This window comes from Andrena cerasifolii, chromosome 15 (genome assembly GCF_050908995.1).
Source record: "Andrena cerasifolii isolate SP2316 chromosome 15, iyAndCera1_principal, whole genome shotgun sequence".
Taxonomy (NCBI): Eukaryota; Metazoa; Arthropoda; class Insecta; order Hymenoptera; family Andrenidae; genus Andrena; species Andrena cerasifolii.
In genome coordinates this window covers 4,954,339-4,980,818 of record NC_135132.1, presented here as the reverse complement: position 1 = coordinate 4,980,818, position 26,480 = coordinate 4,954,339, and the positions used below count along the sequence as shown (strand labels likewise).

The following is a 26,480-nucleotide window of genomic DNA, read 5'->3' as shown; positions in this document are numbered from 1 at the left end:
TTCGCGAGTGACTGCATGTGCAGAGGTGAAGTGAGAGAAGAAACAAACAGGAAGCACGAAAATGCATTTCTATTATGAAATTTCGATTATGACCGAATTCTCACTCCGTCAACCGTACTTTTCGACCCACTTGCATTCTCATCTCTTTTGACACTTCTAACATTGCAGAGATGTAAGGAAGTTGTTACTAATATGTGTGCTTCTTGTTCCTTAAAATCATTTTAAAGTTAAATGATTAAAGTTAAGTGATATTGAAGCAATTGTGGTCCTATTACATTAACGAATAAAATTGATAAATTCAGGAAACTTTTAATTATCCAAGATTGTTTAAGTGACTACTGTTAATGTAACAGAAATTTGTTATGATTCGAACGTTACTCAACCGAAAATGCGTCAAACCGAAAATTCGCCTAACCGAAAATTCGTCCAACCGAAAATTCGTCCAACCGAAAATTCGCCTAACCGAAAATTCGTTCAACCGAAAATTCGTCCAAACGAAAATTCGCCCAACCGAAATATCATTTATACACATTTTAACCAATAACGAGATTGTCTGAAGACCATTTCACTGTGTTCCCGCATCTACTCTTTATGTAATTGGAAATAATGCAACCTGATGACGATATCTATGTGCACGTTAATTCATATGAATATTGTTAACCTACCATTACGAAATTTTCTTTCGCCATAACCAAAGCATGAGCATTCCCCTCCTCTCGTAAAAGCATAAAAAGATTCAAAACCCTGCCACGAAGCGACGATTATAAAAGTGCGGGCACGTCGAAGCAGAGACAATACGAACGCCAGAAAAAGTACTCCACGGGGCGAAAATTTTTACAGTTTCTGTGACAGAGCCAAGGCAAAGCGTCTGGTTTTTCGCAAGTCTGCCCGCCGTAGTGCGACGGGAGCGTGTTCTGCTCAAATTTCAAGCGGGGCCGCTAACGATTTCGCGCTTTTTTCGTCGCGCGCGCACGCCAGGCCATCGAAAAGTGGGACGTGTACGTTTTCAAAGTAAAAGAGCTGAGAACGCAACAGAGGCGGCTTTGTTACCGAATCCCTCGTTGTCTGTCCCTTCTTCCTCGTACGTGCCGCGTGCATTAACGATCCGCGACGACCTGCGCCCGCAACATTATGTAACACTCCGTGGAGAATTTGTGGACATTGAATGAGAGGAGATTCTTCGGTAAAAAAAGTGTTATTAAGAAGAAGCAAATTGCGATTGTAATTTACAAGTATATTCAATACTCAGCATGCAGGATTCAGTGTGAAATTTTTTAGACTCCGGGGGATCGAAAGTGTTACTGCAGTTGATTCGATTTTATACTGTAATTTGTGTTTGGATTGCAGTAAGGAGGTTGGAGAGCATAAGAGGGGCGTAGCCAGTTGGTGTGGTGGGGGACGAAGCCCCTCCTACTGGCCCTGAACAGTCAACTGATCCTGTATCGACTATAAGAAGACAGTAAACTTACTGTTTATATAGGAGTGTTAATTTCGATGCAATGGTGGCACCTACCTTATTGTGCCACTGGAAATACATTCTGTGAAACTTTGAAATTAAATTTTACCATCACTAATTTTATAATTTTACCATCACTAATTTAATTTTATTTATTTTAATATAACGTGGTGTTTTTTATTTTTTATTTTAATATAACGTGGTGTTTTTTATTTTTTATTTTAATATAACGTGTTTTTTTTTAATTTTTATTTTAATATAACGTGGTTTTTTATTTTTTATTTTAATATAACGTGGTGTTTTTTTTATTTTTTATTTAAATATAACGTGGTGTTTTTTAAAATTTTTATTTTAATATAACGTGGTGTTTTTTATTTTTTATTTTAATATAACGTGGTGTTTTTTATTTATTTATTTTTTTTATTTTGATGATCAAGTTGCAAACTGCACTAACATAAAACCTACGCATACCGTAGAATTTTATCTGAAATTAAGGTAAACATTCCCGAAGTCGATCGTGGCCATGTTTATCGAACATGTTTACCCTCGTATGAAAAGGGGAGCGGCAGAGGCAGCGAGAATCAAAAACCCTTTCGTGTCACGCGACTTACGAGCTACCGTTCTTTTTTCCATCTGGCCAGGGAAATGATTAACGAGGCTGGCTACGGGGCTACAAGTTTTGATGCACCCGGTGCACGTGCAGCCGGTGTCGGAGACGTGCATCATCCGCGGCTTACGAACGCACAGCTGCATCTATCGCGCGCCTAAACTTCCGACATTTTTTCCGCGATCGTTCCTCCATACGCGAACGGCAACGTCACGCGCCGCTGACAATAATAAATATATTCCCTGGGACGCCGGGGAATTCGAAACGACGACGCCTTTTTGTTCCCTGGAAAACACATTTTTTTCCCCACCCCCAGGAACGAACATCTGTATGCAGGCGATTCTAAAAGGAAAGGTATATAAATACTCTGGATGTTGGAAGCTGTGTCCCTAGTAACTTTGACGTCAGTTCGTTGACGACAATGAATTTTATTTTAATTATAAGCACTGACAAAATATTATGTAAATATTTTTTTCCTGATTTACCCGAGGAAATTTATATTTCTTGGCAATCCTGGGTCTGAATAGAGTAGAATGTCAATAAAAAATTTTGAAAAGTGGAAAAAAATTCATGACAACTTTATATGGAAGATTCTTACACGTTGAAATAAAAATTTAACAGAAACTTGTTTAAAATTGTTTTTTTTTTATTTGCAAATATTAATGTACAGGGTGTTACAAAAGGGATGGTCACTGATTTCTTCGGATCGGTGAATATTTGTAAATAAAAAATTTCGCAAAAATGTTTATAACATAGAAAATTAACGTTATTTCTTTTCTTTACATCAACATATTTTGCTCGATAAAACAAAAGTCTAAGAGGAACCATATATCGCAAAAACGCACCGTTTCATAAACAAAAATTGATAAAGCTTTGGCACGGACAAATTAGTAATCCATGTATTTAATGAAATTATTATTCACGTTTTTGGGAAAATGGTGCATTGCGACATATGGTCCCTCTCAAACTCGTCTTCCTTTCAGCGAGAAGAATATGTGAAATAAAAAAAAACTAACATTAATTTTGCACCCCTGAAAGTAGTGACCATCACTTCTTTAACACCCTGCACAAGTGTTTCAGAATCACAAACCCTTATTGCGCAATTAAATAAACTTTACAGCTTGATTTTTAAACGATATTTAATATTTACTAATATCCTGCTATAATTAATCTATCCTAGAAGCTTAATCAGAAGTTAAAATAGGAATTCTTCACCGCAACGTAAACACTTGAAAATCTAACGTAATTTTACGATGAGAAGGAACTTTTAATTCCCTCGACATTGCAATTCAGAAAACCGAGCCCCTATCATTCCAGAAGGGGTGAATATTAATTATCTCCCAGGCGACGTCGAAGAACAGAAGCATTCGGAATCGCTATTCGGGAGGCCAGTTCACTTTGACAGTGCGCAGCGCGCGCCCTTTTGACGGGAATTTTGCCGTCGATCGCAGAAGATCGAGTAGGTCAGAGGACGGAGCTCTTTGCGAGCTGCAAATCACATAGGTCCAATTTCAATGGACGCGCTTCAGGCCACGTAAACACACCGAAATTTCCCTCGGAGACAGGGGTCGGCTTGTCAGCCGCGTATTCTCATTGTCGACTGTCCATCACCGAGAAAAAAAGAAGAAAGCGAGGGGGAAAGAGACGAAACTCGAGCTGCAGAGGATCTGGCGCGTCGAAAACGAGCAGTTCCACTGAACAGTAGTACGACTCGAGGCACGGGGACACGAAACAGACTCTATCGAAGTCGGCATTAATAGTGGAGTGGATTATGGCGTGATTTCCAACAGACTTCAATTGCAACATTGAACTGTTCAATTTTAGACAGACGAGATAATGGTTGGAATAAAAATTGTTGTCAGAGTAGATATTGTAGTTCAGACTGTTTTATTATTGTTGGTCCCACGGCATATTTTAATTTCTCATATTTTTATACGAGGAGAAAGCAACAAAGTTCAGTTGTTTTAATATCATTCATTTAAATTGAATGTTTATAACAAAAATAAAGAATATGTAATATTCGTAAAAGGCGAGGTGTAGAGTCACCAGGTGGTTCCAAAGCAACCTTAATTGCTAACTGAACTGGTGGAGAAACATCTAGTTTATTTATCAATATAAATATATACAGGGCAGTCCACATAACTTGCACACCTTGAATAACTTCTAAAGTATGTCCTGTATGGAATTTTTTTTTATGTAAGGGTTGCGTGGTTTGGAGGGGCACATTATGTAGTGCATGCTGTTTTTTTATAGGTGGAGTAGTTTCGGAGATTTCAAGGTCAACTTCGTTAGTTTAAATGAAGTGCTATATTTTTTAAGTCAAAATATCGAAGAATGTGGAATTCTGAGTAGAAAAGTATTGACCCCTATTAGCCCTAAATCTAATGGGTAACTCTAAATTGGCATTACTACTCAATCTCGAGCTTGATATTATGTAAAGTAAATTTCCAAGAAACGAAGCGAAATTATTCAGTTTAAGGCTAATAAAAGTCATTTCTTTTTTACTCAGGATTCAAAATTCTTCGGTATTTTGGCATACAGAATATACCACTCTGTATAAAATAAAAAAGTCGACCTTAAAATCTCCGAAACCCATCCGCCCATAAAAAGTATATACAGTACATAATGCGCCCTTCCAAACCATGCAAGTTTTGTATAAAAAAAAATTTTCATACAACCCATACTTTACAAGTTATTCGAGGTGTCCAAATTACGTGGACCACCCTGTATATCGAGCTATAAAGTAACATATTTCCCGGAGAATAAACTAAGTTCTACTTCGTTTTGACTACCCCTCATAATTATGTATTTAGTTGTCTCTAAATGAAATTTTTAAATTTGTTATCTTTGAGTTATTGCTGGTAAAACAATGACGTGACTCACCTTCTTGGCGTCATTGTTGTTGTCGGCCGCGTGATGTGGTTGTGGACTCATTGCAGCACCATTGCTAACTGCTCCGCTCTGCGACAGAAGCTCGTCGCTACCCCTCTGAAACGAAAGAGCAACGAAAACTTAATAAAAAATGTTAAAGCAGTCAACGTTGAAGAGAAATCTCTTAACGATTAAAGGGAACTACTGCTGCTACAGTCGGAACAAAAACAAGTGGACACTCAAGGACACTGAGTGGCCGTCCCACGTTGGTTGGCTACCCCTACCACTCCCGCAAGCTTACATCACTTGGTCTTCCGAACAGAAGGACAAATTCATATGAAATAAAACTAAGCCTCGTTTGCAGTGAACGGTTGCACGTAAAATAAATCTTCATTTTAGTATAATAGAAAAGTTAAAGTACGTCAAAATCCATTGTAAATATTCAAATAAATTTCAAACTCATAGAACCAGAAACATAATTATATCGATGTATTATAGTACATCAGTTGTGTTTGCTATTGACTTATACTACTTGTCAAGCCCGGTAATTTTCGAATTTCAATTTTATTTTCGCTTTAACGCGCGTTTATTTATTTACCAATTTTTTCCGTGCCAAAGAGAAATTGTAATCGGGCCAAGTTCCGAACCTAAGTAAATTTTCATTGAAGATTTTACTTGTTAAAGAACAGTAGCTTTATTTCTATTTGTTATATTTTATTTCTTGTTATTATTTTAAAGTGTTTTTTAATGAATTATTTAATACTGAGTAGTATAATTAATATTATTTATAGTTTTTATTTTTAAGCCTAAATGGAGCTATGGCTTGGTATTTTTAATAACCGTATAATGTAAGAGTCGTTCCATTAGTTGGTAATTTATTGCAAAATAAAGATTACAAAATTATGGTATCCGTACCGTGTTGAACTAATTTCTTGTCATTTTCAGGGGTAGGTTTCATAAGTTCGCCCAATTTGGAGTCACTATATCTACAAACTTATTGTCCACTTACTTCCTCAATGCTGTACTCGTCCATTTCCCAAGTCGAATATTCGCGATGCTAATTCAAAGAAACCTCCAGTACTCGTTACACCATCCCCGTGCAATTGCTGCGAATTCCCACCGCACAGAAAAGGGGAAAAACAAACCACCGGCCGCAATACACGTTAACCAACTCAGGAGACAGTCCTTATCCTGGCAACGCGTCGCGAGGATTATTAAAATCCTCCCCCCGAGTCCGAAAACACATTTAATTCCCGATTCTCCGCGGCTACAGCGACGAGAGCGACGATAACGGGATCACGAGTCCCCTCACCGAAGTCTAATTCGCAGCCTCTACGGTTAAGAGCCCCGCGTGCCCGGGACCTCATCCCTCAAAGGCCGCACCGATAAACAGCAAAAACGGGAAGGGGATCCACCGATTCGATTCATACTTCGAATCCAACCCGGCTGCGCCCTCCGTTTCGCAGCAAGGCCTGCACGCGAAACGAGGGAAAGGTACCGCTCAGCGAGGAAGCTTCCTCTCGATTTATCCAGGCAACTCTGGCACAATTTAACAGAAACCTCTTATCCGTAGATGCATATTATCCCCACCCACCCGCCCCTCCCGCCAACCTTCTGTTCGCGTCGTTCAATCTGCCTCGCGAACCTTCGCCCCGTTGCCTCATCCTTTCAGCGAAGAAAATACAGGAAGGATAATTCATAACCCCCCCCCCAGGAGCAAGGGGAAGGCTAGTGGCCACGTCATCCGCCGGAGAGACAGAATGGCAGATCAAAGAGTCCCGCAGGATCATGTTCCGATCTTCTGGGTTTACGTAAGAAAAGATCGGTGGATGCAGGAGGAAGGGAGGATGACGCGTTCCCTTTGAGGGATATTTATGGCGAGTCGAAATTCCTCGCTGCAGAGCGCTGGGTGACGGACCGCTGAGTTTTGTGTTCCTCTTTTGCAGATGTTCTATTAATACTTTCAGTAGCGCACATTTCGCAAAATGCCCTGTTGACGAGGGAACTTCGATAATCCGAGAATTAATTTTTTTTTGTAAAGTAACTTGCAGGAAGTATCAGGTAGTTTTCTTTGCTGACTACTGTTTAGAATGTAGGCTCATTTTTATGTTTTTTCATATAAAAAACATTCTTAAGACGATAATCTGGTACTTGCAGGCGCCGATTTTGAAAAAAAATTATTTTTAGAAAAATGGTAGCTACCAAAATCAAACATGTGATTTTCGACCTAAGTTTTCATCTTCTTTTGTTAATAAAAAAGAAAATAAGACAGTAATCGCAAAAATCGTCTCGACAAGTAGTAGATTATGGTCTTAAGAATATTCGTGCAAAATTCTATTCAAATCGGTCAACTAATCCCTGAGATACTTTCGGTATCGCAAATGCTGCAACTATGAAGAAACCTTGGGAGAAGGGGTTGCTATAGCACCACTCCTTCAGATATCAAATTCCTTTTTGAAGAGGATACAGCTTAATTTATACAGAACAAAGCCTATATCTTGATTTTTAAATATGACGTTTCTTTATATGAATCCAAAAATCATAAGGATGACCCTATTTTCCGACCTGTCAAAAGTATGTAACCCCTTAAAGGTTAGTGTGTATTTCCCTATTTTCCTGTATATCTAGAGAACTATGGTATAAACGAATTGTTGGGATGAAAATTGGACGACTTTTTATGCCGCATAAAACTATGCAAAGTAATTGTTAAAAATTTGTAGAGTGGAAGGTTTTTTGGTTTAAAATACCCAATTGCATCAGCTGACCTACACTGAAGGGTACCCAGTAGTCAAAGGAAGAATTCCATTTCGTAGTTAGAGGATTCTTCTCAAAGTAATCGGTCTGCTTAGTGTCCGTCTTCAAGATCCCCTTCAGGATCTTCTTAGAACTGCTCTACGAAGTGCTCGCGTATTACGACAGAAGGGGATACTACGTCGTGCTCTATAGGAAGAGTGTGCCCTGTACTCGAAGAAAAGAAAATTCCGCGAAAATCTCAAATGACATCCAGAGATAGGAGACGAGAAGCGTGGGAGCATGGGGGTGGGGCTGAATTTCATATATTTCTGAGGATATACGGGGGTGGTTCCATCCCCTGACTAACATCCGGTCAAGCCAGCCGCCAGACCCCCAGAGCTCGTGTACTATTTACTCGCCGCGAACGTATGGATTATGGACCTCTTACTCTCTCCCTGCTGGGCTCCTTCCCCGACCGCTCTCGTCTTTCAATTCTCTTGCCTCGACTCTGAAACGGCAAATACAGGGACTCTAGGTGTTCCTCGTTGGTTGGTGGAGCATGTCTCAGTGGCTCGCAAACGGGATACCAATAGTGCAAAATTGAGTATGTGGGTTTATCGGCCACAGTGGGGCATTGCTTGTAATCAGAGTTTGTGTGATACAATTAAAATCTAGAGTAAGGTGTTCAATATTAGGTAGGACTGATATTAAGATCTAGGTATCACAGGTGGAGATGGTTAGGTCTGTTGACTGGCTTACACATTTAAAAGTATATTTTGGGAGTGTCCTAGTTAATTATAATTAGTTAGTAGTCCAGAGAATAGATGATCTCCTAATAGTAAATTCAGTAAGAGGTCTGATAGGATTACTTAGGCAGTCCTAGGGGAATTGTAGCAATAACAGTTGTAGTCCTCTCAACATAAATCATTCCAAGAGTTCTAGTAGCAGTTTTGGTAGAAATTTTAGCCAAAATTGTAGCATGATTCCTGGGGACCCAATAAGAGGCTTCTTAGGAGGTTGTATACTCTAGTAGATTTAGTAGTAATAGCTGTTCCAGTAGCAGTACTAGTACAAGTTCCAGCAGAAATCTTAGTGGTTTTAGTAGACCCTATAGTAGATTGCTCCAGTATCAGACACAGTAGGATTCCTCGCAGAAGACCTAATAGCAAACACAGTAGGGATCCTAGCAGGGGACCTAACAGCAGTGCTAGCACTAATCACAGCTGGGGATCTAGTAATAGTCTCCCTAGGAGCCTCACGTGACTCTAGTAATAGTCCTCTTATAATCTTCAACAGGAGTCCCACTAATAGTCAACCCAGCAGTTTCAGTAAGAGTACTAGTAATAATCCTGCTAGGAGCACCACTAATACTCCTCCTAAAAGTCCTTGTAGGAGCACTACTAATAGTCCTTCTAGAAGTCCTCATTTAACCTAGAAAACCTCGAGTTCCACATTTAACCTCATCAAATATCAAATAACCAAGAATGTCTAATACGCACCCTAAAGTAAATCAACAAATGGCGAATGAAATTATAAACAATGTCCCTTATAAACTTAAAAATTATGATAAATCCCACAGCACCGTCCACTCCTCAAACAAAACCCAAAAGAATCACATACCATCACTGTCCGCAATCAGGAATCCTCATTTCATCGAGAAACTAGAAATCACTCATCTGAAATCTGTTCCGCCCAATGGCGCTACATGGAACAGTCGTCGATCAAGAAAACAAATTCGAGCGCCACTGTTCGCTGGATCCGAAATCCAGAAAGAATAGTCCCTCTCGCAGGAGCTGTCTCTCATTTTTCCCGTCACAATCTTAGGGGACGTTTTACGTGCTCGTCGACCCGCACGGAATTGTCTCACGATCGTCTGGCCAGATGTCGGGAATCCCGTGGATCACACACGAGAAGGGTTCACTCGGTTGACAAACCAATTTCACGTCCGAACTGCAAGGCGATCCGATGAGTTTCCGTGTAGCTAGCTGGGCCACCGCGCGCCCGAAGGGGCTTTGCTTCTCTCCTGTTATTTGCTCCGGGATTCGCGCGACTCGCATTAATTGCAAGGTAAACAGGCGGCACGCCTGACAATTTGCTTGCTTGACAATTTGCTCGGCGGAGAAGTAACTGGGGCAGCGAGAAACGTTCTGGGCCAACCGAGAGCTGCAAGACGCCTGACCACCAAATTCCAGTTAAACGGATACGCCGCATTGGGGATTAGTGTGCCCTGAAGTTTATGACTGTTGATGTTTCTTCTTGCTGGTCAGGGACGAATTTGTATGTAGGCTAAGTAGGCTGCAGCCTAGGGCGGCAAATTCTGAGCGAAATAAATTGAAAGAGGTCAGATACAGAGGCTTGGGACAATTACAAAAACAATGCACTTGTGTGTCATCTAGAAAATTATTGTCTCATTAGCGGTTTGTTAGCCTAGGGGCATGGAATCTCCTAATCCGCCCCTGTTGCTGATCATTGAGTCGTTGAAAGAGAATACTATGGAACACTATGGGGGTACTTTTTGATAATAAATAGTGCCTGGTGGCTGCGCAAAGAGTCTGGATAGCAGTAGCTAGCTTTCAGTAGCACCAAGATTAAGGAAGAGTTAATATAGTAGTTCAGAAACAGAATTTTTGAATCATCACTTCCTCGCGACTGTGTTCCTGCCTTTTCCTCAACAAGCCTTGCAAGGACACCTCTAGTACAAGTAACTGGCACTGCACATTTAATGACAAAATCTGAACCAGGTTATAAGGTATGTGCGGGTAGTTATAAGCTGGGTCCGGGTTAGTTATAAACTAGATCTGGGTTGTTCATAAATTTTAGTACCCAAAGTAGAAGCTTCAGTGCTATCACCTAACTACCCCTTACATTCCACAACCGCAGCCTCAATCCCAAAATACACATCAAAGCCCAATAGGAACCAATTTTCTTCTCACTCCGAACTTGAATTTGGCTCCACCAACTTTTGACAACCTAACCCAAACCTTAATTGTGCCGGTAATTATGGAAGTGGTGTAAATAAGGAATCGAAAACAATGAAATTAATCACTTACTTTGTGTTACATCACCTAACATTACAAAATTCAACTTCTGACTAACACCACCTGCATGATGACCGGCACAATTAGCCTCCATCAACGGTCATGAAATCCAGCAAAAGTCTGTCATGAAAAGCCCCACAGCCTCCCATTATCAATGAGAGTGGCGCAACAGGGGCTGAGTGAAAACCAGTGAAGCTGAGAATCCAAGCAGAGAGCTACAAAATACTGTGGTTCGATACCATGGAAAACTCGTCGTCGCACAATCGAGACAAGATGATGGATCATCCTGCCGCCTCATCCTACTGACGTTCAACTACAGCCAGATGATCCGCAGCCCTCGGTGAAGCTACTGCCTCGCGAAATCTTTTAGAAGCCTATCGAGCGTCGGAGATTCGAAGTATCGGACGTGGCTACACACGCACGCGGCCCGCTGAAATAATATTGCCTTGGTATAACCCCCGTGATAAGAGACTGGTGGGGGCTGTGCCGAATAGTGAACGGGGCACGGCGGTTATCGTTTTCCAAGATGGATGGCCCAACGACGACGGGATTCGTATAGTTCTGCTGGAATATGTACCTAGGTCCTCTTGGTCTCTTCGGGAAAATTGGAAGACGATGGGATAGGCGACGAATATTAGAATATTACTTTTTATAGAATTTCAGGAGTGGAAGAGTTAATAGAATTGCTTCTTCGTCGCTGAAGCTCTGTCGATTCTAGGGGCGATAAATTTTAATATACAGGGTGTGGAAAAATATTTCGGTATCATTTTGACAGCTCTTTCCTGGACGCAGTGATATTGTTTAAGAATTATAATTGTTTAGCAGGTAGGAGGGGTGATTATTTAATTTTTGAATTTGGGATGAAGGCTATGTTCCTGAGATTTGAAATTTATTTAGCCTCACATTCCATGTAGGAGAAGGTTGTTTAAAAGCGATTCTAGGTTGATTTAATGTTTACTAGCGCCGTTCATGATACTGAATATTATATAACAAATTCTGCAAGCCACTGCTAAAACTATTATGTAATAAATTATTTGCTAAATCTATTTAAGTACGCCTCTGAACAGGGGAAAATCTCGAATTTAATTGTAATTTTAAAAACTTTGCAACTTTTATAGATTTTTCAGATACGTGCCAAAAAAATGTAACACTTCGTTGATTCACATTTTCGTTTTTTTCCTACTAAAATTATCCCCCTAATCTCAAAATTGCAATTTCCTAAACAAATTTCCCTCATTTTCTCCCATTTCTCATTTACCAAATTTCAATCAATATAATTTAGTACCAACTATCCCGAGTGAATGTCGAGGTACCTTGAAGGTGCCCATCAGTGCTTGGAAAAAGGGGCAGGAAGGGTTGTTATTACCCTTCGAGATAAATGGATCATGGTCCAAGTCGTAGAACGACTTTCGTGCCTCAATATACGAGGTAGATGGTTGAGTCAGCAGGCTGCTAGGATCAAGGAAAGATCATTTTGCGTCACTACGTTGAAGATTACGTCAAAGACACAGGGATTCGATGTCCACTTTCTGTTCTAGTGGATAACAACAAAATCCACTATACACTGTAGGAGGTGTATCCTTAAGCTGCAATTTCAGTAAAGAAGACAGAAAGTATTGATTGCAAAGCGACCTTAGGATTCCCTTTTGTATTCAGGCTTTGCCTATCAAACGAATATTTTAGGGCTGAAAGCAAAAAACTTGCGTTTTCGTGAAGACCAAAGAATAAAGTAGACGTCATTAGCTTTTCGGGGGAACTTTGGAGAGAAAGAGGGAACTGCAATTTTCAGAAAACCACAAAATATTCGAATACTTCCTGAACAGAAAATGTCTACAAGCCATAGCCAAAGCAGCCCAAACTTCATACAAGCACAAACAGTGAAACAAAAAGTAATCACGATAATGCAGAGCGCAAAAGCTATCAGCGAATCATCAGAATCCTTCACTACCAGTCGAACAAAAAGAGCAACCGACATCTCCCACAATATCACAACGAAGTACCCAACACAGAAAACACTTGATCCCCCCATTACAATCCCGAATCCATCAAAGAAACGCCACGCCAACAACGGATCTCGTCGAAACAGGCAAGGGAACGCGAAGCCTCAATCCTTCCAATTTCTTTGACATCTCGTTCAATTAATTATCTCGAAATCGTGCAGAAGGGGTGGGGGTTGGAATCGTCGACGACGCGGCCGCCTTTTCCCAAGTTCATCCAATTTAATATGACCAGCAGGAGGAATGACGAGAGGAGGACGCGATCCGCTTTCTTCGGGCTCTTTGTGTCTCGAATATCGAATCTCGCCGGGCGTTCGTTCGCGGCTCAATGGCTCCGAAGCCCCGGCGATCGGTCGAACCGTTTCACCCTAACGAGCGGCTTTAATTTCTGCCCTCTTTCCACGTCATTTGCCATGGAGAAGGGCGCTCGATGAAAATCACGACAGCGTGACACAAATCTTCCGGCCTCATTCGGTTATCTGGCTCGCTGGCTCGTTCACGGATCCTCCGGCGAGGCTCGCTCTTCGCTCGTTCCGCCGTTCTGCTTTATTCTACTTCTTTCATTTCCTTGGGCGGAATCACGATCGTGAATATTTTCAAGCTGTCGGATGGCGCATGGTGCATCGCGGAAGAAAGGCGAGGTTGGAGGATGAACGTTTCGGACTTTTGGGGCCTTTTCTTTATTCTCGCGTGACTGATGATTATTTCATGTGAGTTGTGTTGGAAGTGTTTTAAGGCGATCTGACTATGTAGGGTAGCATGTCGTGTGAAGATATTGATAATAATCAGCTGTTATAATTTTTTATAGAAATAGTATGATAGTTGGATACTATGATGATATGATAGTGTGGTGGCACGGTGATGTTACAATAGGGCATCGCGGGTGTACGATAGTCACCACACTATGCTGGTCATCATCCTATGCTAGTCATCATCCTATGCTAGTCATCATCCCATGCTAGTCATCATACTATGATAGTCATCAGACTATGCTAGTCATCATACTATGCTAGTCATCATACTATGCTAGTCATCATACTATACTAGTCATCATACTATACTAGTCATCATACTGTGCTGGTCATCATGCTATGATAGTCGTCATACTATGATAGTCGCCATACTATGATAGTCACCATACTATGATAGTCACCATACTATGATAGTCACCACGCTATATTTCCTAGATGTTACAATAGGACATCGCGGGTGAACGATAGTCAGTACACTATGATAGTCATTATACTATGCTAGTCATCATACCATGATAATATAATAGCCGAACTAAAGTATCATTATGGTGTGACTGGTGTATTGTGTTGACAGTACGATAGTATGACGGTGTGATAGTATTATCACGTAGTAGTATTATATAATATGTAAAAGAAGAGCTGAATTCATTGTCAGTATAAACTGAACGCGGTCTTTATCACATATTTCCAGAGCATTTTATCCCAAACCTGCTGCAGAATAATTTTTCTTCTTTTCACGATCATGACCACATCGTTATTGCATAACTAACGAAAAATTGTACACAACTACGGCCACTATCGTCAAGCTGTATTCATGTACTCATCGTAATTAAATATGTGTACATCCTACTCTTCGACGAATAGTTCTACATTTTATGTCCTAATGAAGTTAATTAGAGGGTTTCACCTTAATTAGCCCATCAAGCACAGCGAAGGGGCTTCATTTCTAATTTACTACACGTTGCCTCCCTCGTCTTTTCCTTGAAATTACAAACTTCAAAGCGATTGAAGGATTTTTTTGGGGGAAAAAACAGTAGAATGATATTAAGAACAAATGATAATCGAGGAGTAAAGATTATACCATACTTTTTAAATGCTCTCGAATAATGAATAATCGATCATTTTATATTTGTGGCCATTGCCTTCAAAATTATTACAAATGAAAATTTCCATTTCCATTCCCGAAGCTCAGATTGAAAGCTTTTGTTTCCTGTTCCCATTTTATCACGAACAATGTTGTTATAAAAACCGCAATTACGCTGAATAAATCAAAAACTTCATTGAATTTTACATAATTCTCAAATTCCAATTTCGCGATTCGGCAAAACGAAAGAACAATGCTATTGTTCTCAATGGCCCTAATTAAACAATTCAATATTGTCTGCCTTGATACGTTTTCTACATACCCTCCTTTAACATACACAAGACTGCAATTTTCAGTACATACGAAAGATAATTTGATTTCGACAAAAGATCCGATAGTTTTAATAAGATTTATATCACCGTAACATTGTTTACTAGGTTTCACAAAATTATCATCTGTAAGAATAGTGAAGTTAATAGCAACTGTGCATACAAACTGCTTCACTGATTTTGTTAAAAAGGATGCCATAAACTTGTTTATAATTTGATAAATTTTAAATAAAATTCACTAAGTTTGTACATATTTTAATTTTTTTTAACTAAATTGAATCATTCTTACCCAGAATTATCTTAAAATAATCCACACGTACAATGATACATTATAACGAACATATAATCCCAGTCATATTGGTTCGAAACCTGTGTCTGACCACATACAGACCCTTTTCACTTACTCACTTACCTCCTTGTATTTACACCATAATAATCGAAAAATTATTTTAAATAAAACTTGGACAGACAAAGCAAACTGTACCAAGTAACAATAGTAATATAATAACAATAAATAAATAATAAATAAATAAATTGCACAGTTATATCTGCTCCCAGAATTAGGCAAAATTTTTAATTAAATAAAATTTCTAATAACGAATAAAAGTTAAAAAGATTGTTCGTCATGTATCGAATAAAGTTAACTCAGGTTAACGAACGAAACAAAACTTTTTTTTAAACCTTTATTCAATATTCGAAATTTTATTTAAATAAAAATTTTGCCCATCTGTGTCTGCCCCTATGTTCTCTGTATTTGCAGAATAGCTACCACCTGTTTTCCCAAGAAAAACAAAATTCCTCTGCAGCTCGAGACTCGAGAATAACATTCTGCTTCCAAAAATACTTGAAAAGGCTACTAATACGACCGTTCCACAGATTTTTGTCGCACGTTATCGCGAATGGTCCCGAAAAATACGCGTCTATTCGCCTAACGATACGCGAGCAAAAGAGTTCTTTTCAGTTTTTCCGAGCTGCAGTCGGGACTTTGGTCCTCCCACTCCGTGTCTCCGCTGCACCGTTTTCAGTTGTTTTTTTTTTGTTTCGAAATAGGAAAACTCGACAAACTCACTTTGTACCGAGCGCACTCGCGTCGTTGGTAGCTTTGTTGTTGAAACTGAATCACGGGGAAATCGGGGGCGCAAATGAAGCGCCTCGTAGTTCTTTCTTTCGTTTCTTTTTTTTTTTAATATCGCTGAGTAGCGCGAATCGCGAGAAACAAAGGGCGACTTAACGATGCTGAAGCATGGTACATTTCGTACGCTTGCAAAAGTAATTTTTTCCAATCTAGCACAATGACTGTGGTGACCTGAAAACTTTTAGGCTTCTTAGGATTTTGGAAATTTAAAAGCGTCTAAAAAAGAAGCTACCTCTTGAAAAATAAAATCTAATCCTCTGCTGCTTATTAATAATAATTTGAAACTATTAATAGTTTCAAATTGATAATTTTGGCACGTTAAAGTTCCTCACGATTTTTTTTAAAGGTGCTAGCAGAACGTTTTAGTGCTGAAAAATGTTTGTACAGTTTCTAAATTTTTAAAAATAGTTTTATAAAAGTTTCAATATTTTTCTATCTTGACCGATTTCTCTAGAATCTTTTATACGCTAATTAGCCTCTAATTATATAAATAGTTAAACATATGTATATTCAATTAACTTCTCAAAACCATAGACATCCAATACTCATAATACAGTCCATAATGAAATTCACACTACTTAATTTAAAAAAAAAAAAAATTTCACTTGCTGAACGTAGAAAGCACAGATGCTAATATTTAACGTCTTCCTACATGAAGATATGCCATATTACTATTCAATAACAATTCCAAAATTATAAACCCCCTTGATTTTCCAAAAATCCAGATTCCGAATTTCGAAAAAAATCAATAATAATTTCTGGAAGGAAAAAAACTAGTACCCAATTTTACGAAATACCAAAACCCCTATAACTTAATTAAAGTTTCGCTCACCTATAAAGTGCAGATACTACCATTTCCCGATACGAAGAACTAAAACCTGATAACTGAACAATAAAAATGCTTTAAACATCCCAAAACAAGCCCTTCCCCCAATGACCACAAACTTTTCTAAAAAAAAATTCCATCCTCAGAGCACAATCGTCCCAAGAACAAAGTAGCCGCTACGCTATTCGCTAACGAAGTCCCGCGCCATTGGTTCAGGAAGTTCCTCGACCCGAGGACAGGAGGGATCCACGGAGTTTGCAGATGTAACGCGATGTAAAGCAATTACAATCCAAGCCGCCAGGTTGTCTGGAGCCCCGACAAGACCGCGAACAGTTTGCGGGTGAGTAGTGGGGGAGGCACAGGCGACAATGACGCGAATTGGGGTTGAAAGCGTCGTTAATCCGGCATATCCTTCGGGCTGGCGGGGAAACAATCGCGGAAAATCTCCAGTCGGCCATTCGTTGACTGGAACGGGACCCATCGGAGCGACCAGCGTTGATCTTAAGCGAATTAATTAACGAAAGCCCCCACGTTAGGCGCCGTTCTGTGCTTGAGGGGCTCGTTGTCGCTGAGGATCGATTCGATCCCACGTTCCAGAGGTTCTCGCTGAGGTTCGTCGAACCGTCGTCTCGATGGAATAATTCGTAATTGAATGTCGTTACCCTGGTTCATGGGGCCCCGCTCGTTCCTGTTTTCGTTCAGGACTGATCGATTGTCCCGCGACAGCATTCCGCGATTCATCCCCGCTTCGTTGGATCTTTGTTTCGCGAGCATCGTGGCTTCGACGGGGGATCGTAATTGAATATTGTTACCGTGATCTGAAGGGTGCACAGTGTTTTCTTGGAGCAGTCCATTGTCCTCTGCTGGCATTCAACAAGTTCATCCGGGAGCATTATTTCAAGGAGGATCCTGATGATAGAGTTTCTTTGTCATACTTTTACGCAAGACTGGGTATATGCGTAGCTTTGCGAGAACCTGTGATGCACAGTGAGTCACGAAAGTCTACTGTTGAGGAGAGAAAGTTCCCACATAGCCTTCGAGGACCCATAGAGGTGTCCTGCGTTTTGTCTGCCTCAGTTGGCAGACACTTGGTCCGTCATCCCGCACTTCTTAGATTTGGGACTGTTGTATATTCACTTTTACGGTACGGGAACCAGGCCTATTAGTCCGTGCCCGGAGACAGTTTCCCAGGGTGGCCAGGATATTACTCGGATGGCTTCGCCGGTCGTGTTTTCACCGTCACTGACTCTGAGGATTCCCTTTCCTGTACTGTCTCCAGCAACCATTTTCACATTTCATTTTGACCCTCTTTTGACAAGGCACACCCCTGCGGGAGGCTCCATAGTTTTCTTGTTTGAAGTCAGTCTCCTTCTCGGCAGTAACCATCAGAACTTACAAATATATAGACTATGGAACTCAGCGATGCCTCCGTGTACAACATAGTGGTTACTCAGAGCGTAAGCGACAGAAAAAGAGAGCCTCGGGCGTTGGGACTCGAACCCGCGATCTTCGGATTCCTTGCGCAATGATCAGCCGCCTTAGGCCCGGTGCAGACGAGCGGTTTGCGGCAGTTGCCGCGCCCGTTTCAGCAGCACATAAATTTATATGAAGCAGTTCACACGGGACGCAAAGTTTTGCGGCTACTAGGCAGTATGTTTGCGTTCGTTTTGACAAACGCGTATTGCTTCACCGCGAATGAACGCAGCGGCAACCTGCCGCAAACCGCTCGTCTGCACCGGACCTAGCCAACACGACCAACGCCGACTCTCCGACGTCCCTTAGGCCCGCTGCACACATCCGATTATTTTAACGCGCGGCGATGGTACGGCAACGCAATTGCGGTTGGAAGTACTATAAATTAAATTAGGCGATGTATATTTGTTTGCGGCGACGGACGTCCATGTATCCCTTTTGCTTGAACCGTAATTCCGGAAACGCAAAAGCACCGCGCGTTAAAAAATCGGATGTATGCAGCGGGCCTTATACTCCGTCGCTACATAACGCGCAACACTGTCGGGGCGCCACCTATGGACCTCACTCGCACCATAGGCAGTTCCCTAAATGCCGCAACTCTTGCAATAGTATATACATTGTAAATAGTGTTATTGTTACAAGTGCGGTGTCTCGATTCATTGAAACAACCTCCACATCTCATCATCCTTAGTACAGTGGACTCTTATGGTCGTAAACCACCTCCAAAAAATCAACGCTCTGCTCACATCTATACTGTGGGCGAAAAAGAGAACCTCGGGCGATGGGACTCTAACCCAAGATCTGCGGGGCCTCTGCGTACTGCGCAGCCGCCCAACCAACTCCACCAACGTTGATTCTCCGATATTACTCTTTCCCAAACACTACCAATACTGAAACCAACGGGACCGGCAACTATGTGCCAAACGCACCATAGATCGTTCCCAAACGCCGGATGCCTACAATATGCACCCTATAAATAATAATAATAATTGAGGACCTTGCAGTAAGAGGGGTGGAGCTCCATCTTTACCAACTTGGAATAAATTTGAAAAATCTGTTTATAAAATTATTGCTTTGGCTTAACACTAAAAAGAGTGTTAACACCAACTGAAAATATATATATTCTCACGCAATAAGTATTATGTAGTTATTGAGTTGATATGTTTTTATTTCTATTGTTGGTGAAATTAATATTAAGGTTAGAATTTGACTGCTTTTTGATATCTTTTACAGTTTCGAGGATATTCACGATAATCTGAAAACCATTTTTTCGGGAGGGTGGTTCCACCCTTAGGACCATTTTATTGCCGAATCAAAAAATAGTTGCGTTATTAGCGTTACTTGAGGTACATTTCTGCGAAGTTTCAGATGTTTATGAATTTTCGAGTTGCGCAACTTCCCTCGTGGGTTGAACAAAGGGTGTCACATAGTTAACGTCACAAATTTCGAGCACGATCCACTCTCCTCCACACGACTCCAGTAACACTTCTGCACACCTAAATTCAAACCAGTAAGAACGTCCCTGTCTGCCACTGTTTTCCACCCCGATTCTTCGAAAGGGTGGTAAATATTTCGGGGCAAATCCTACGAGGCTATCCCTCAAAAGGAGGCCCTGAGCGCGATCTCTTCAAGGAGCTGCGGCGTAGCCGCTTTGAAATTCATGAAGTCGAATGGCTTAACCGCGTAGGAAAGAAGTTTCGATGGAGGGTGGGGAACATCGGGAGTCAAGTTCCCGCGAATCCTCGGCGACACCATGAAAAAAGGGTCCAGGGGCCGCGGAGAACGCGCTGTTTGCGCGTGGCGCCGACCTCGAGGGCTTCCTCGATATTTGAATATCCGCTTTTCGCGAAATTAAATGCGACTGCTGGCGGGCGAGTTACTCGAAACGAGATTGCGGTCGCGGGGGGTGCCTCTTGTTCTCTCCTCGCGACTTTCGAAAGAAACTCGGCGGCCTCACTTACGCTGGAATTGAATTTGCGCGTTTGTTTTTGCTGGGGAATGCAGCTCGAGACATTTCTGGGGGAAGCTCCAAGGGTCTGATTTTATGCTCAGCGATTTTGGGGGGGAACAGTGAAATTGTGACATTTTAATGAAGTGGCAGTGGAATCTTTTTACCTTTTAGTTGAAGGATTCTAGGTGACTGTGGGTGTGTTTGTGATTTATTAATTGGGGTATGGGAACTTGCGAAACGAAACGCGAAGAGAACATTTAGTTACTTTAACCCTCCGTGGTCACACGATCTAAAATCATATTTTTTTTAAGATAGGGCCCTAGGGGACCTTCTGGGCAGGCGCCCATTTTTCGGGAAAATGGAGAGGTAGTTTACTAAAAACAGGCCAAGTGCAGTATTACAGAAAAAAATATAGTGTGTAGATACCTATACCTAATCATAATTTTTTTTGAGTCATGGGGCCCTGCGGGGGCCTTCTGTGCAAGGGCCTAGATGGCAACTGCTCATCAGCCGCCCTGTTAAATACGCCACTGTTCACATTTCAGTCATCCTCTACCATATACTCCATTAACGAACATAAACACATTAACTGAGCCTGCAGAAGAGCAATATCCATCTTTCCTAGTTGCACCTAGCACATTTCTCCACTTTCACCAGGGAATTAAGATCACCTACGTCCTCCAGTGTTTCTTTTCCTTCTTTCTGTTCCTGCTTCTCCCCCTTATTCCGAGCCAAGCCAGGCGGCCTTTAGGATTCTGCTGGCGACGTCAGACAGTAAAGGCATTATTTTACAGCGTCGTTCGTCCTTGCAGGATCCACAACAAGACACGACACGGCCAGCCAATCGGCTCCCTTCAACAGTTTTATCGTTCACTTTGAAGCGCCCAGGCTTTCATCGTGTTGCCACTTTTCTTCATTTCATTGCTCGGTCCCAGCCTCCGTCTTTGTTAACTTCCACCTGGGAGAAGGATCTCCATCTCCGCGCTCGTGAAAACTCCCCCGCAGAGTTTTGATTCTTCTTTTCTAAATATGATAGAAAGTGTACGAGACGAGCTCGTCCCCTCCACGCTTTTCCGCCCCCAGCCGTGTTCCCCTTCTTGCACGAGAAATAGAGCGAAATTGTTCGAACGTAGCTGAGCGATCAAATGGGAACAGAAAATTGCAGTGTATAATGTTTGATATTTTTGAATTTTTAGAATTCAAAATTATTCAATTTTTTATGATCAACGCGTGTGATATTGTGATAGCTTTTTAGTGTACGCCCTCTTTATGACCAAAATGACGGTATTTTAAAACTTTACAAAATGGAGGAAAGAAAAAAAAAGTTTGATTTTTTAGTAGAGTCTACGACTATGGAATAGATCAGTTTTTAGTGCCTCTTTATACATTTCTCAGCCTTCGGAAATTTGAAATTTTTTCAAAGTGTTTTTTTTCTTGTAACGAAATTTTACAATGAATCAGATTTCTGAAATTTGAGAAAACAGCAACAAAATATAATGCTTCAGCAACTAAAAGTCGAGTAGGTACTTTTATAGATCAAAGCTTTCCATAAATTATTCCATCTTTTTATAGAATTATTATCTTGTTTGTTTCGAACTGTAAATAAGTGTATTTTCAAGTAAAGTTTATAATGCTTCATTGGTGTGTGTATTATTGATGAGTCTCTAAAACTGAAGCAAATGACCGAAGAAAAAACTTTGTTTTGCAAAATCGAGAATGATTTTATGTTAACAGATTACTTAGGCCACTTTTCTGCTTATAAAAAGTTAAACAAGTTATTAAGCGGCGAGTATTAAAAAACTTTCTTCGTCGAAAGTGGTTATTAATATGGTAACGATAATTACCCATGGTGGCTCTTTTCGCGTTCCATTCACTTAACTTGCAAACTTTTATTTATTTGTGAACATTATTGCACCCTGTTAATCGCACGTATTAAAAAACACTTATCCAACATTAAATATGATACAAAGGTGATTTTTCAAAAATCAATATGCGACGTGAACAATTTTCTTTGCTCCCAATTTAATATAAAATGACCTTAGATTTATTCTTTATACCCTGTGTCCAAAAATTTGGTGAATAATTGTCCATTGAAAGTCTACTATACCTACTCCATACGACATTTATTATAAATTATCTATTGCTTGCAAGAAAATACTTTCAAACTTGAAGCTCTGTGTATCTAATACTAATCCTTAAGCCGCGTTTCCACGTGTGAAACACCCACTATAAAACACACCTCAAATATCAAAAGAAAGAATCAAGAAAGCAGAAAGTAAAAACACAAATTTGTTATAATATTAATATAATTATTAATATAACTATTGAAATACCCTCTGCAAGTGCGTCAAACATTAAAGTTGAGAACTAGCTATAGTGGCGAGACTACGACAAAGAAAAGAAAGAATAGTAATAACAGCTCCTTTTTATACAAATGAAGACATTTTTTTAACACTATAAATACAGGTAACTCAGTAAATTAATCAAGGTGACCACAATCATTCCACTACCAATTAAACTGAATTGTAGAAAACACTGTAAATGCAAAAATGAAATTCTACACTATAGTATTAATTTTTTTTATAATTTTAGAACTTACAGTGTTTTCTACAAGGATTCTTCAATTAATTCTGGAACTAAAGCTGGACCTCCACTTCACAAAAGGACTAATGTCGAACGCAATAAATAGCATTCAATCCCAGAAAAAAGGCAAAGAAGTAGGCTCCAAATGAAGTTATCACGAACCAGAATTCCTCCAACCAGATGAATATTTCGACAAGAAGTTTCGAGGGACAATATCGCCAGCTCTATTTCTACAGTATTACACAAGCTCCGAGGAACTTTATCGGCCGTTCTCGATACCTGGCACCTTCCCTTCTTCAGCCTCGACCTTTTTACAACCCGTTGACGGCTCGCGAAGAACTATAAACGGCGACAATAAACGCGGCTCAGGTGGATGCTGCACAGCATCCACCGTCAAATGAATCGAACCATCCTGCCCCCTCAGCTAATTAGAGAACATTCCTCGCTCGTTAATCGACAATTATTCGCCCCTTCAGCCGTTCATCTGCCCAGTACTCCCGCCACTCTTTTCGATTACCTTTCTTTCCAATGGACGAAAGTCTATGTAATAAGAGTCGAGGGTCAAATATCGAGGAATAAAAAGAATGAGCACGTTAGGAATTATGGTTCTCCAAGTTTTTAACAGTGTCAGTGTTCTAATGTACATTAAGGTTCTCAAAAAAATTGAAAATAAGAAAGACAAAGCATTTTATTGGTAGATGGTCTATGGGGTGAGTCAAAGTTGTGCTTAAAATTCAATTTCGAGGGTCTTGAAGGATAATAAATTACTTATGGAGCAATTAGTCGAGAGCAACAATGGACCAACCCTTGTACTCAGTAAACGAAGAAATAGGCTACCTAAAAAATAGGGTTTCAACAGCATTTTGTTCTGCAGGCGTTGTTGCCAGTGCAGTCCTAATTTTTAGCTTCTGATACTATTTCAAGAAGCATAATTAATTTTCCATTTAATTTTAATAAGGTGTTGCACACAGGTGTCAGCTAGGGTGGTCCTTATTTTTCACCTTTAAAAATTGTATTGCCTGATCCTCTTAAAATATTTTATTCGACAAAAAAAATATCTTTGTGTTTTTTATTTCGCATGTACCACAAATTTGGCAACTGCGACTTTCTATAATTGTCACTTGTCAATTTGAATGAAACGGGGCCCATATTTATATATCAGAATCCGAAATCTTGCTTTTATCCATGTGTTTAATAACTCGAATAGAATGTACGTCAGAGTCTGCGTCTGCACCTGATTCGGGAGCTGCTGATGAGAGAAATTTAAATCTGCATATAAAGCCTTATACCGCAACGCAATACAGTGCACAGTAAACACTCGTTATAAGCTCGTTTCGTCTATGCGATGTGTGCCCGAATTTTAATGTTATACTCTCACTTAAAGGTTAATAAAATTATTTTGTCCCTGTTGCAAAAATTTCTATCAATTTATACCAAAATAATAATATTTCATTTCCATTGGGCGACCTATAATCCCTAATATATTTTAACAAAATTTTAAACGAAGTTCTTTTAAACTATTTGGAAGCTCCTGAGAGGGTCAGAAGAAATTTTTAAAAACTTTGATTTGTTACCGTGGATATAAGGACCACACTAATGTCAGCTCAAAATTGCAATGCAACAAGTGATTTTATTATGCCATATGCTTTTAATTTGAAAAGCATTAATTCTTCCTATTTCATACGATTACAGCCTATTGGGGTACATTACTGCTACTAACTCATTTTTAAAAGAAGTTTGGGCTTATCCATTTCTTTTCTCAATGCCTCAGTTATGATTATGCAACACCTTGAACTTAGAAAATAACGAGACAGTGGAAACCTGCGGACGTAAATTTCTCACCACCTCCAATTTCCTCCAGCATCCCCAAATTTTCTCCACCTCATCATTCTTCCAAGTTCTACCAAAACCACCTTGCCTTCACTTCCGTTTTCTCCCCTAATAAGTTCGATGGGGGTGCAGCCAAGAGAATCAAATTAATTACAAAATTTTACATCCCCCCACCCCCCACCCCTCCAAAAGTACTCAGCACGAGATAAAACGACGAGTGGAAGATATCGAAGGGTTGCAACAATATTGCATCTCTTCCTTCTGGGGAGGTCATCTGGAATTGTGGTCGGTTTATCGAGGAAATGAAACTAAAAAGGGGAGGGGCAGGGGGAGAGGTGGTCTTAACAATCGAACGGACACAAAAAGACCGACGTCGAAGATTGCCTCTGATGACCAGGAATGGCCGTTACGGTTCTATTATACCCGTGTAGCCCCCGATACAATTTCGATTCCGCTACCAGCGGCCGATTCACTTTATTATTCCGCTACCGGGAAGACCGATGAAAACGGTCCCGAAGGAAAGCTCGAATGGGAAATTTAGTCAGCCGGATGCGATTAAGGCCGGCCCTGGCGCGGATGAAATTTAAAGCATCCTGTTTCTTGCAACCCCTTTGAGATATCGACTATGTATATGCGTTATAGGGGTGGCTTTCCTGGGAAACAGTACGCGGACGCGGGGACCCTGGGGCAGAGAGTCGATACCCAATGCTGGATTCTTGGATGATAATCGAAGAGGGGGCGTTTTGAATGAATTGTGGGGAGAAATCAACTTCCAAGGGATGCGCGCGAGATTTACCGATTTAATTCTTTTGTACACAGTTAGTACATGGAATGTGTAACTGTGAAGGTCTTTCGTTGGTTTAATTACAGAGTGCTTTTAATATAGAAAAATATAAGAACAGCGAGTCATGCAGACTGGGGTGGTTACCCTTATTTATACGTGTCGAAATTTTTTTTTGTATTTATTTGCTCTCACCCCCTAATATGGTTCCATTTCATAAAAAAATAGTCCCTGAAAAAGATTATTGCAATTGGACAACAGGAAAGGGTGCCGACCAGGCCTTAATGTTTAGAAGTCATCAATAGTTTGAATTTGAAGAACTTCTCAAAAATGGTAAGCCCTATCGAAATTTTCTTCAAGTAATATTAAAAGAGCGTAAAATTTTCTACAATTACTGTATATATATTTTTTTCGTGCTTCCAACCATTTTTTAGATAATAGCGTTTGAATATAGAGAGATCAGCACTACACGCGTATAGACAATACGTCACGCCGTACAGGTGGGACGCGCGAAGTGCCGAACTCTCTATATTCAAACGCTATTATCTAAGAAATGGTTGGAAGCACGAAAAAAATATATATACAGTAATTGTAGAAAATTTTACGCTCTTTTAATATTACTTGAAGAAAATTTCGATAGGGCTTACCATTTTTGAGAAATTCTTCGAATTCAAAGCATTGATGAATTCTAAATTTGGAGGCCTGGTCGGCACCCTTTCCTGTTCTTTTTCAGGGACTATTTTTTTATGAAATGGAACGATATTGCGGGATGAAAGCTAAAGAAATCGCAGGTTGAAAATAAGGGCCACCCTAGTGCACACTATTCAAGGCGATACATTATATTAGCAAGCGGGCGGAACGAAGCGAAGTACGCGCGAATAGAAAAGTACAGTCGTAAATTATTGATAACGAATGATTGAAAAAGTTTATACTTGCAAGCAGACAATTTCCAACTGAAACTGTTACGTATGTATCTTGGGGATGGCCTCCCACCGTCTTTTCAAATCTATCGTTTTGTGCTCCCCAGGGTCCAC

The 26,480-nt window shown here is 40.3% G+C and overlaps 1 protein-coding gene across 12 annotated transcripts in view; it reads right to left on the bottom strand.

The window, feature by feature from the left end:
- Positions 1-26,480, bottom strand: part of Heph (polypyrimidine tract-binding protein 1 heph) — a 793,543-nt gene that overhangs the window by 196,175 nt on the left and 570,888 nt on the right. For all 12 annotated transcript variants that reach the window (XM_076827760.1, XM_076827759.1, XM_076827762.1 and 9 more), the window contains one exon: positions 4,947-5,051. In XM_076827760.1, coding sequence (XP_076683875.1) covers positions 4,947-5,051 — 105 coding nt within the window. The remainder of the gene's footprint in view (positions 1-4,946; positions 5,052-26,480) is intronic.